The sequence below is a fragment of the Acipenser ruthenus genome, chromosome 21 (assembly GCF_902713425.1).
Source record: "Acipenser ruthenus chromosome 21, fAciRut3.2 maternal haplotype, whole genome shotgun sequence".
NCBI classification, from domain to species: Eukaryota; Metazoa; Chordata; class Actinopteri; order Acipenseriformes; family Acipenseridae; genus Acipenser; species Acipenser ruthenus.
The window spans coordinates 22,781,339-22,794,102 of NC_081209.1; the positions used below are offsets into that span (position 1 = coordinate 22,781,339).

The window sequence follows — 12,764 nt, forward strand, 5'->3', positions numbered from 1 at the left end:
GCAAGTATTGTTTTCTATCAATGGTTTTACCATTTAGCCATGTTATGTCAATATAATATTAGGTTTATCTAGAGGTTTAAGAATTATAAAAGCACAGTATATTCCAATTCATTGCTTACCAGATAATTAGTTATTCTTGTTACCATTAAGAATTGTGAATCACATTTCTTATGAAAATGCACTTGCAGTAGATTACTGCATATCCCAATTTTATGGTTCACAATTGTATGCAATTATCAGTTATACAATGAATTGCAATACACTGTATAAATGTTACTGACAATGGGCAGCAGTGTGGAGTAGTGGTTAGGGCACTGGACTCTTGACCGGAGGGTTGTGGGTTCAATCCCCAGTGGGGGACACTGCTGTTGTACCCTTGAGCAAGGTACTTTACCTAGATTGCTCCAGTAAAAACCCAACTGTATAAATTGGCAATTGTATGTAAAAATAATGTGATAACTGTATAATGTGAAATAATGTATAATGTGATATCTTGTAACAATTGTAAGTCGCCCTGGATAAGGGCGTCTGCTAAGAAACGAATAATAATAATAATTGCATAAAAACGGGAACGAGCACTGGAATTTGAGAGTCGCGGGTTGGAAGTTGCATAAACACCAATACTCTAACCATAAGTTGCGCTTGTTTTGAAAGGCAGCACCGCTTTCTTTCTCGTGAGACTTGGCAACACTGAACTGAGGCGCTACAGCGCTCGCTGGGCACGTATTTTTCAAGGTATTTAGGTGCAATTCTAAAGGCTTCCATTCATCTAGTTTTTGTTTGTTTGTTTGTTTGTTTTTTGTCGGGTGTGTTTCTGTTGCCCAAGTGACTCGCCCAGAATGAACATTACATAACTACATTCAAACAATGTGCTTGGAATACCGTGTTGTACATTACCAAAGGGGAAGGAATTCAACAGCTTGAAAGCCACGGTGCATTAATTGGGGTAGACGAGGTACTTTTGGATATATGATTGTGGTCTAACGATAGTTTAAAAAGTTATCCCGTAACTTTTCTAGAGAATAACAACCAAACGCAACAAACAAAAACCCGATGAACTGGAAATCCGATTGCTCCGCCTTCGTGATGGAGGCCTGTGGTTAGTCATTTGATTTTAGGCGTGTATCGGCGTTGTTCAGAGGTTACTGTAGCAGTACACAGTTGAAATTTCAAGTTTTATAGAATTACGTGTTTTACTCATGGAAGCATAAAATATCAACGAACGCAACAACACACATGTATATCCTATTTACACTCTTAGCAAGCGTGGCCATTTTGCCTCTGCTTCTGTGTTCATTCTGTCCTTGCTTTGTGCCAGATGTGTTGTACATTGTAAAATGCATTGGACGTGGAATTCGGATAAGGAGCTATGCAAAGAAAAAGCCGTTCTATTCGACTTTAGAAAAGTTTTTGGAAGCGGTGCAGAAGCAGCCGGACAAACCTTTTATAGTGTTTGAAAACAAAACCTATTCTTACCTGGACGCGGATAAACAAAGCAATAAAGTTGCCAGCGCTTTACAGAAGCACGCTGGCTTGAAAGAAGGAGACACCGTTGCAATGTTTTTAGGGAATGAACCAGATTTCATTTGGATCTGGCTGGCTCTGGCTAAATTAGGATGTGCTGCTGCATTGCTGAATTACAACATCAGATCAAAATCATTGCTGCATTGCTTTTCCTGCTGCGGGGCTCAAGCGCTAATCGCTGCACCAGGTAAGATGTTTACATAGTATTATATCACTCAGCGACTATCTCATACTGGGGTTGGGTGTCACAAACTATGTTCTTGCGTTTACAGTAGACAATAATGTTTTGGTTTTTTTAAAATCAAAGTTTCTGTGTACAATAACAGAAGAAGTTGTAGTTTTACTTTTTATGTGAACATAAAAAATAGACCTATATATTTGAAATGTTGACCCATGCTACAAAATAATACCACAGCCTCCACAGAACCAGAGGACAAACAGTAAATAATTTAAATAAGCATTAAATGGTGCCATATCCCACATGTTGGTGTAAAAAAAAATAGAAAGAAAATATGACTTCTTCCTATAGGATTTACATGTGACAACCTGCCCCAACCAGACTTTACATGATAATTTAATTCTCTCAGTACTACTGGGAGAACCTACTGATTTTGTTTTTACACCAAAAGATAGCCAGTATCGGGTTCTATTTAACATGGCCATCAGTTCAAACAAAGTCAAATACTTATAAGAGTTATAACATAATAAAAAGATATACATGTTTTACATTGGGTATGAAAAAAATGAAATCTGAGCTAACCTTTATGTTAGATGGAATTGACCTCAAATTACAAGATGGTCGAGTTCCAGACAATAGAACACACATTTCAGTGTTAGTATCACCAGCATGCACCATCTAGTGTCATAGTTATGAGCACTGTGACAACCAGCCCTGGTCTCCCCTATATTCTGGGCAGTTGCCATTTGGTGTTTTAGTTTTTTTTGATATTCAGGTAACTCAAAAGAAACCTCATATAATGAAATAATAGATATATCGGGTCTTTCATGTACACTAACACATGGGATGGCGTTTTAATTAATTTCAGTCCAAGATATACATGGAAAGTCAGTTTATTTTGTGTTCCCTTGTGATGCTGCATCTTAACAGAGCTGAAAGGTGCTGTTGAAGACGTGCTGGCGTCTCTCCAAGAGCAGAACGTGTCTGTTTTCATCCTGAGTGAAGAGTCCACCACACCGGGGATTGAAAGCCTTAATGACAAGATTCATCAGGCTTCTGACAAGCCACTACCCCAGTCTCTGCGGTCCAATGTTACCATCAAAAGTACTGCAGTATACATCTACACCTCTGGCACCACAGGTAGGGAAATCGAGGCTTAAGAAAAGTGACATCATTAAAATGCTAGGGATCTATAATTAGACCATGAAATATTATTCAGCCAATCATATGATAGGTCCTATGAGTACAATAATGTATTTATACATCAGTCACTGTGGCATTTCCATACAAGGCATTTGATATCAAGACATGTCGTATCATATGAATATCAGCGCTCTCTGTAGTAGATCTGCTTTTTAAGACTTGCATAGTAATAAAACATTTTTTAGTTATGTGACAGCGAACAATCTAGGTCTGAAAAATGACAATTTAACAAGTGTTACATATTTAAGCTTTAGTTTTGATAATTTTAGTCATTCATTTCTTAGCTGCATTTCTTTTTTTTCAGATTTGAAATATATGAATACTGAAAGCACTTGGATAAAATGCCAGATTTTTTTTTTTTTTTTTTTTAAACTTCCTCTTTGTGAATTTCTTCCTGTGCTGATTTCACATTTGCTTTCTTCTGAAGGACTCCCGAAGGCTGCAGTGATCACTCAAGAGCGGCTGTGGGCAGGAGCTTCATTCCTCAGAATCAATGCTGTTCTCTCGCAGGATGTGGTCTACATTAATTTGCCCCTGTACCACAGCGCTGGCTTCATGATTGGATTAATGGGCTCAATCGATATGGGTATTTATTTTCTCAGGACAATATCCTGTTCCAGTTCCACTCAAGGACCACAGAGCCTATGGCATTACTGGCATTGTAGATATTGTTACAAATAAAAAAAAAAAAAAAACTTAAAAATGTGAAAATAAACTTCTTGCAATTCCTAAAACAATTGAAAAATGCTCTCCTGAACTCCAAACTTCATTTACCCAACTATGTGCAATATTTAGTATCCAATCAAGATATGCTCATACAACAAGAATCACACCACACCATAAGACCTTAACACAGACTGTGGAAACTCTTGTACAACTGTAGACACTTCTACCCAAAAAACAATGTGATACCAGTATGCTGTAAATCCATACTGCATTTACAACCAAGCCTGTTCTCTGGTGCAAACTTTCATTCATACACTGTTTTTAAACCAAGGGTTTTAAAACTTTGGGTAACTGAATATCATAACTCCTTCAAATGGTAGTTCCAAATATGACCTGTAGAGTCATTTATGAACAGAAAATACCCTGGCTTGCTTAATGTAAGATGGTTCTTGTTTGTGTTTGTGTGTATGTGTGTTTAATATGTATTTTCTCATTCACCAGAGCTTTATTTTTTTTTCCCCAGGTATAACCGTTGTTTTACGGCGCAAGTTTTCAGCCTCTCAGTTTTGGGATGACTGTCGGAAGCACAATGTAACAGTTATACAGTACATCGGGGAGGTGCTGCGCTATCTCTGCAACGTTCCGAAGGTACTTCCACATCCCAAACATGTTGCCAATACCTTCTTCAGTGCAGTCAATCAAAGTTTATAGCTGTGACAAGTATATCCTTAGTATGGTTACAGCAGTGTCATCGTTTTGCATGAAATTAAGAATGGATTCATTCTTGCATCCATTTTGCTTTATAAAGTCGAATGAAACCGGCTGAATATGGTTACGTTAACATATTGAATTATATACTGCTTTGTAGTTTTCCATACACTTAACGAGAACTGTCTCAATCCTAAAATTCTAGGTGATGCAACACTGTACTGTGTTTGTATATTGTAATGTAGTTTTTTAGAGGCAGGTTCAGCTTTCCTTCGATAAAGAGTAACAATAAATAAACACGGCTAACAACATTGTTATATAATTGAATTACTGATGTTTGAAAGAAATGGGGGAGGGAGGGGTCAGCGATCTATAAAAAGTCGGCCACACTCTCCTTGTTTGGCCTCTCTAATCTGCGTAATTCCTTTCCATGAATTGACTACCCAAGTGTTCTTGCTAGTCAAATAGCAACAGCTGACACTGCCTGGCGTCGGCCTCAGCTTCTGTGTTCCTTTCAGTCTGTGACGATCAAATCTGTCACCGGCGGTCAATTTCACGCTTCTCTCAGCATGTAATCCCTTAAATTTTTTCAAGAAGTACTTAATGATTTAACAATGTGTAATCTTTAACTTGTGCAGATGTTAGCTAGCAGAAATTTCTTAAGAACTCAGGTTCAATGTTCTCAACCTTTTCCCCCTAAAGTTACGGCTACTGCTCCACCCCCTCACTTAAAGGTGTAGTCACAAAGTGTTTACCAAGCTGTTTTTACACATCGAATCCCTTATAATGTTGAAAATGTATCCTGTTGAATATCACCAGGTGTAAATCTCTGCTTGGTAACAGACTGGAGGTGTATTTTTATAACCTCTTGCTGCTGCAAGTAGTAGCAGGAGCCTATCTGAATGTTAGAGTAACATAGCGACAAGCCAATCTGGGGAGAAAGTTTGTGTCTGTCCTACTACAGAATATTGTGAGAGGGTAAACAAAGTGGCATGTCAACAAGGCTTGCTTTCTGATAAAGTACAGTGTTGTCTATTGGAAAGTTATCCTGCCTGGTTAAATATCCAACATAGAAAATGCATTCCAGCCCAAATGGGCCAATGTAGTGTGTGTGTGACAGTTATATTTATACCAACTGTAAATCATTTATGAATAAGATATATTGACAGTTATGACCAGCCTCCTATGTGTGAAAAGGTTATGCAACTTGAACACACTGTCAGTTTGTGAGGCTCACTGAAATTGTATCTCCTCTCCTCAGCATATCATCCAAAGGGTTTGGGTCTCATTTATCATGTGATTTCTCTTGGAGGCGAGAGAAATATAGGGTTCCTTTCTAGGAAGCCAGTGGCTTTTACTTTGTAAGATAGATCGTGTAGTGTTATATAAAGTCCGATTTGACGTACTGTACCGGATTGGTTTCAAACATGATCTTAAAAAAAAAAAAAAAAAAAAATTTACCCCCATAAATTATGACAGTCAGCATGCATTGAATTTGCTGTGACATCTGTGTTGTTTAGATTCACTGTGAATTCACTGTGAGTTACTTGCTGTATGTTACATAGAAGAACCAGTCTTTGGTTTCTGTTTGCCCAGGGGTATGAGAGAGAGAGTAGTTAATTATTATTGCATAACGCTAAAGAAACAGTTGTCTACGGACTCGGGAGTGTATTTAATATTCACACGATTGTGTGTTTTAAACACATGGATGGTGTATTTGTAAGCTTTGTATATACATATTTTTTTCTTTTTTGTTTCCTATAGCAAGACAGTGATCGGGATCACAAGGTTCGGATCGCTATAGGCAACGGTGTCAGAGTAGAGGTTTGGAAAGAGTTTTTGAATCGCTTTGGAGATATCCAAGTCTGTGAATTTTATGCCGCAACAGAGGGGAACATTGGCTTCCTCAACTACGTAGGAAAAATCGGTGCTGTCGGACGTGCTAATTATTTCCACAAGGTAAGAACTGAATTTGAGGCACTGCTAAAAATAATTTGATTGCTAAAACATGTCTGAAATGTTTTGTATGGAATGATTAATAGTTAATATTAATGATGTGAATAATAGTCATTTAATGAACGGCTAAAAAAAGGGTTAACATGCTAATTAAATATTGTGTTGATTTGGCTAAAACAAAGAAACTGAATTTGGGGAGTAGCTTCAAATTGAATTTTTACAGTTCTTGAACTTCTAATTTCTCTTCCTCATTCTGAGTAGTGAATATTCATGGCTACCAGCAGTGTCTCGTAAACCTCAGTGATGTTGCTTTAAAAGTCCAAAACAATCTGATGTTGTCCTTTGTAAAGTACAGTGCGGACTGGACCGTAAATTAGATTGTATACACATTACATAGTATTATTAAATGTAACATAACACTAATCAAATGGGCGAATCTAAATATCACTTGAATAAACCTGTAGTAAAAACTGAAAAACGTTTCAGTGAGTGTCAAAAGGGACTCCACTGGTTTCAATGGAAATTATGTAAATAATGAAGGGTATTGTGAAACAGTATGTTTTACTCCTGTCATGATCAAAGTGAAACATCTTTTTGAATACATTAGTTCAACCGGTTTCCCCATCTGTTGATCCCTTTCAATTTAGTTTTAAATTGTGTTTTAGAAACTCTTCCCCTACGCGCTGATTCAATACGACACCGAGAGAGAAGAGCCTGTTCGGGACTCCCGAGGTCTTTGTGTACCGGCTCCCAAAGGTAAGGAGTAGAACTGGTATGGCAGATCCTTGTGCTGCACCCCCTTTGCACACTTTTATTGAAAAGCAAAATCCATCAATTGATTGAACCATTCCATGTGCATCTCCAAAATGCTTCAGAAACACACGCAGGGAGACGGATCCCTTAAAATTGGCACAGTTAACAGTGCACTATTTTGAGAGGAGGGAGGGAGGCTCCGCACAGGTTGCACCTCAGCCTCTGTCAGCCTGGTAATGTGTGCCCTTTTTGGAAATATACCTGCTTTGTGAAGCACTTTTAGGTACTGTGAAGTGGTCATGTTTTTATGGTGGTCTGCTTGATTGGGTCATTCCAACTCAAGTAGATTCAATTTGTGGCCGATGATGAAAAAAGTTTTGTACTGGACTAACTTACATACCGGTTTATTTAACTGTGTTTTTGTTTCTTTTCATGTAGGTGAGACAGGCCTTCTGGTAACAAAGATCACCAAAGTGGCTCCTTTCATCGGATACGCAGGAAACCCGCAGCAAACTGATAAGAAGAAGCTGAGAGACGTCTTTGAGAAAGGAGACCTCTACTTCAACAGCGGGGACCTCCTGAAGATTGACCACGACAACTTTGTGTACTTTCAAGACAGGATTGGAGACACATTCAGGTGAGGCAGCATAGTCAGCACCTGATTATCTATATCTCATTAATCAGTCACGCTCATTGAGCCAGTGTAAAACCAGCCAGTGGTGTAACAGATTTAGCAGAAAGTTTATAAGAAATTTAAAACTAAGAGAATATAGTGCAAAAACTTCAAGTAAAAACTTTAGTCAACGCAGAATGGTACCAGTCTGTATCAAACATATTGTAGGCTTGCCAAAAAGAAGGTAATCAATTTTGGTAACCCTTGCTCGTGTGCAGTACCAGGCAGAGGGTGATGTTAGGGGGGTTTGGAATCCAAGGTTTATATGATAAGTGATCTGTTACATACAAGAAATATCTCTTGGTACAGGAAAGGGGGAGTCAGTGGTGAACTATATGGACTCATTAAATCATAGGAACTAATGAAGACCTGGTATCTTCTATTAATGATGGATGACCTCAATAGAGAAGCAGGTAGCAGGTGATTCAGAACTTGCCTGAACAGGATTTCTGTAAGAGAAAAACAGAGAGAGGTCACGTTTAGTTTAAAGCACTGAATGGCTAAAATGGGACTGTTATATTTTGACTGAGAATACTTGGATATATAGTTGCCTGCTTAGAGGTTTGCTATGAGCCTTCTACCAGCCCCTATCCAATGTGTTTTAGTTAATTGTTCAACCACATCTATACATGTAATGAAGCCTACCAAATATATATATATATTTTTTATTTCATTTATTTTTTTGACCCAGGATTGGGATAATTACACCAAAATAGGTGTTATATATTAAACACATCTTTCTATGTATTTTTTATACTTGTACTGTATTCACATGCATGCTGTGTTCAGGAACTCACTGGTACCAAGAAAAAATAACATCAGTTCAAAAGTTCCTTACATATTTCTAGGGGATGATGGTTAATGAATTTTACGGAGGGAGTTGCCGGGTGTTTTGGGAATGTTGTTGACTTGAACAGGAGCTATTAAGGTTGATTAATGTTTAAGACTTAATTGAGACTTCTGACATAAGAAGCAAGGCAAAAACTCTATAAAAACCGAGGTAAAGTCTTAGTCAAGTTTCACTCAACTTGCTAACTACAAGCTGATGTGATCCATGCTCTAAAGATCTTTGATCGAGCTGATTGCTGTTGGGGTCATTGCCTTTGAAGACAGTTTCTGTCCTTACATTATATTCTACACTTCCATATACTGGAAGGTAAGCATATATTTTGAATCTATATCTCTTTTATATTGATGCATTGCTATAAGGTATATGACTTATGTTTTAGTCTATGAGATTGACATATTGGATGTTTTAGGATTTAGCGGTGGGCGTTTTTAGTTTTATGCATGTGCAAATCTGACATCATTATACAGACTTTTCACATCCTTTGTTTTTTTTTTCTCTTTCAGGTGGAAAGGGGAGAACGTGGCCACCACAGAAGTTGCTGACATTCTAACCATGATAGATTGCATTGAAGAAGCTAATGTGTATGGTGTTACAGTACCAGGTAGAGCCCCATTTATATTAATATCTAGTTATCCAGAGCTTGTAGAACTGGTGACTGCTGAGACAAGTTATGATATGACAGTCGATGTGCAAAACAAATGTGATTTGCTTTTGAATTTGAGTTTACTCATCGTAAGCGTTGAGTAGCTCCAGTGTGTCCATGGTAACTTAGGGATGCAAAATCAAATACTGTACCTAAAAGAAAATATAAATGACAGACTATGTTGAAACAATTCGTGCCTGATTCAAGAATAGACAGGTTCCGGATTACAGAGGGGATCACACCATTAACCTCAACAGGGATTTAGTCACGACCCAAACATTATGCTGAACTAGAGTGTGAGCTGGCTTTCAGCTGGACTGTTTCTTCTGACCGTGTTGATGTTTGGTTTCCAGATCACGAAGGACGAATAGGAATGGCTGCTGTGAAGCTAGTGGAGGCTAAGCAACTTGAGTGTGACCAGATCTACAACCATGCTGCCAGCTATCTGCCCAGTTATGCAAGACCGCGTTTTCTTAGAATTCAGGTTGGAAATTGCTACCATAAAGGACTCCTGAGAAGTTTCTAGCTAGTTTTAAAATATTTAATTCCACAGTGAAAATGTTTCTTTCGCTTGCTTCAAAATAGGCCAAATACCTTCAGAACTGCTTTCCTGAATTTGACGGTATTTAGCATGGCCATTTGTTACTACAGTACTGACACATATACTAACAGCTGTGTCTTGGGAATGATATTCTGATTAATTTATGCGTGAGAATTTCGTATCGGATCTTACATGTCCACAGCATAGATGATATGGAATTAGTGTGTCAGTTACAACCACTTGAAGAATATATACATTCAGGCAAGGTTAAAATATTTATCTTAATATTTTTCTTAATTAAAATAATATACTTTTCCCCTTTTCTTTCAATTCTAGAATTCCTTGGAGATCACTGGAACATTCAAACAGATGAAAGTCAAATTAGCAGAAGAGGGTTTCGACCCAGCTGTAGTCCAGGATCCACTCTACTTTCTGGATGAAAATGAAAAGACATATGTACCGATGACCCAGGAAATGTACAATGTCATCATTTCAAAACACGTCAAGCTATAAAAATGACTACTTCCAAGAATACATAGCTAATTTTACTAATTCAAATGTGAGTATCTAGGTAATTAATCGAAAAAAATACTAAAACAAAAGGAAATTCACCTCGGGGAAATAAAAAGTGGTTTACATTTTCTTTGCAGTAAAGAGTTGACAGAACCCATCAGAAGTCTTGGTAGCGGGTTGATGTTGGTTTGGTTGATATGTGCAGTTTATTATTTTTATAGCAACTCTACAGAGTATTTCTCACTCCCCCCATTTTCAACATGTCATCCATGTTCCGCATCTTCGATTTAGTTTTAAACAGACAATATATTTCCCCACCAAAAAAAAAAAAAAAAAAAAAAACGCCCATCGCAATTCTTGTACTGCTAAAACTGCTTTTTTAATTTCTGTTTTTGGATTCTGATCAGAAGTTTAAGGATGTATTTTATCGAGGTTGGAGAGTGAGAACGAGCAGTACAGAGGAAATCAATCTGAGAATAAACAAGTGTGATAAAGGTTTGGAGCTCATTGTTTACCATGCCATGTGTAGTTGGGTTGGTAAGGTGTGGGAATGTACTGGCAGTGTATTACCTTGGTATAGGAGCTAGTCGAGAATATACAATATACTGTGTTTTTATGTATAGCTAGTCACTTATTGGACATACCCTTGGTTTACCAAATTCCAGATTTTTAAAAATGTTTTTAAAAAAGGAAAATAAAAATACAATCAACGTATATATATAAAAAAGATTGTGAAACAGAATAGCTGGATACTTAAAAGGGGACCAAGCCTACCTGACTAAAATTCATTTTGACAAATGCAAGATCAAATGACAAGTATTTAACAGCATCCGTCCTTTACAAGGTAGAGCAGTACTTGTAAATCTAGAAAATGATTTCCATGGTTTAATGTTTTTAAATACTTCAGAAATGATGAGCCAAGTTTCTTAATTTTACATTGAAATCTTTTTAACTTGTCGTAATTTAGTTTTCAGTCTATTAAACTAACACTTTATTCTACTTTATTTGGGACGTGCGGATATTTCAAATACAACATTATAGGGGTAGATGTACTGAAGTGTTGCGTCTGTCCCATTCGTTGCAAACCAGCCGGAAGTGTAGCGTGAAATGTACTAAACAAACGCAACGCTGTTGGCATGTTTTAACAAATGCTTTGCAGCCGTAGTTATTTGCGCTTTAGCCTTAAATTAATATGTAATTCTGGGCGTTACTGCAGAAATTTTCAAAAAGGGGGTGGAGATATATGTAACAGTATTAATATAGGTAAAATGAAGACAGAACAGAATGCATTGTACAGATGTTGTTTACATTTAACCCTTGCATATATATACGTTATCCTTCAGGCACCCTCTGCTGCAGCAAACCACAACTCAACTGCCGTTATTTTATTTTTAAAAATGTTGCACAACTCTTGCTATAGATCTCGCTAAGATGACGCAATTAATATTTAAATTAGTATAGCGCGGCTCTCTTCATTAACCTATTGTTTCTTTGTACATACGACAAAATGTGCACTTTGTTGTAACGAAAATGCAAATTGCGGTATGTTTGCGCTGCGACGAGCCCATCTTCGTACATCTACCCCTCAGTGTTATAGTTGTAACTTGGGAAGCATTTGCATATACGCACCCGATCTGCTGTGAGATCAGGTTGCAACCAATGGCTGATAATGACCTGCTGGTAGGCTCAGTAGGTATCTACTGCCTCATTAAAATCAGACTGATAAATACTGATAACATCCATTCAATGGTTAATAACATACCGATCGGCTGCAACACATGCAGGTAGCTACTAGTTTTCAGGTACCTGAAAAACAGGCTGCCTGCATACGTGCTGTAACAGAATCCTGCTTGTATAATATGCATATATTTAACCCAATAATTAACACTGGAGAAATACCTTGGTACTTGGATAACCTTTTGGGTAATTTCAATTTAGAAAACTAAATAACCAATTGTTATTATCTTCTAAGGATCTCTCACCTTTAGGCTTTAAGATGAGATATAGTGACATGCAGGGTGGTAGCCTTAGTGTGTGGGCAGACCAGAAGCATTACTGCACCTGCCATAATCCACAGGGATTTAAAAAAATAATACATATAATAGGTAACACGCAATTGTGTGTAAATGGACGATTTTAATATGTTATGTATAGACATTTATATTTTAAGTCAAATAAATAATCATTCAATCAGTCAATCCTTTTTTATATAGCGCCTTTCATAGTGGACCACCATCACAAAGCACTTTACAAGATAGTGAGGAACAATGCATAATCCATTAAATACCCCCATGAAGGGAGCCTAAGTATGCCATAAAACCTCTAAGATTGTTCTTTTTAGTATTTGTTAAGAAATGTATGTCACTAACTTCAATGTCTGTTTACTATGATGATTTTTTTTTTTTTTTTAATGGTCATAGAACCCTATGATCTGTATAGGTTATCAAACTATTAATTCACAGTGCACAACAGGTAGAATGGTATGTGTTTGTTTATATTTGTGGTCTTTATATGTGGTTAATTGTTTATTTTGATATATTAAACCTGTACCATGTC

The 12,764-nt window shown here is 37.3% G+C and overlaps 1 protein-coding gene across 1 annotated transcript; it reads left to right on the top strand.

The window, feature by feature from the left end:
* Positions 1 to 622: 622 nt before the first annotated feature.
* LOC117429022 (long-chain fatty acid transport protein 2-like) lies at positions 623 to 12,764 on the top strand. The gene is made up of 10 exons (XM_058995079.1): positions 623 to 1,711; positions 2,633 to 2,842; positions 3,333 to 3,491; positions 4,095 to 4,219; positions 6,044 to 6,238; positions 6,901 to 6,991; positions 7,427 to 7,625; positions 9,015 to 9,112; positions 9,508 to 9,638; positions 10,032 to 12,764. Exons 1-10 carry the CDS (start codon positions 1,237 to 1,239, stop codon positions 10,206 to 10,208), a joined length of 1,860 nt encoding a protein of 619 aa, XP_058851062.1. The 5' UTR covers positions 623 to 1,236; the 3' UTR covers positions 10,209 to 12,764.

What these genes read in the sequence shown, in the direction of transcription:
- LOC117429022 (XM_058995079.1), top strand. Translation starts at nt 1,237, where the DNA reads ATGTATATCCTATTTACACTCTTAGCAAGCGTGGCCATTTTGCCTCTG. An exon ending in AGCGCTAATCGCTGCACCAG is followed by an intron (nt 1,712 to 2,632) that starts GTAAGATGTTTA and finishes GCATCTTAACAG; the next exon opens with AGCTGAAAGGTGCTGTTGAA. An exon ending in GTATGGTGTTACAGTACCAG is followed by an intron (nt 9,113 to 9,507) that starts GTAGAGCCCCAT and finishes TTTGGTTTCCAG; the next exon opens with ATCACGAAGGACGAATAGGA.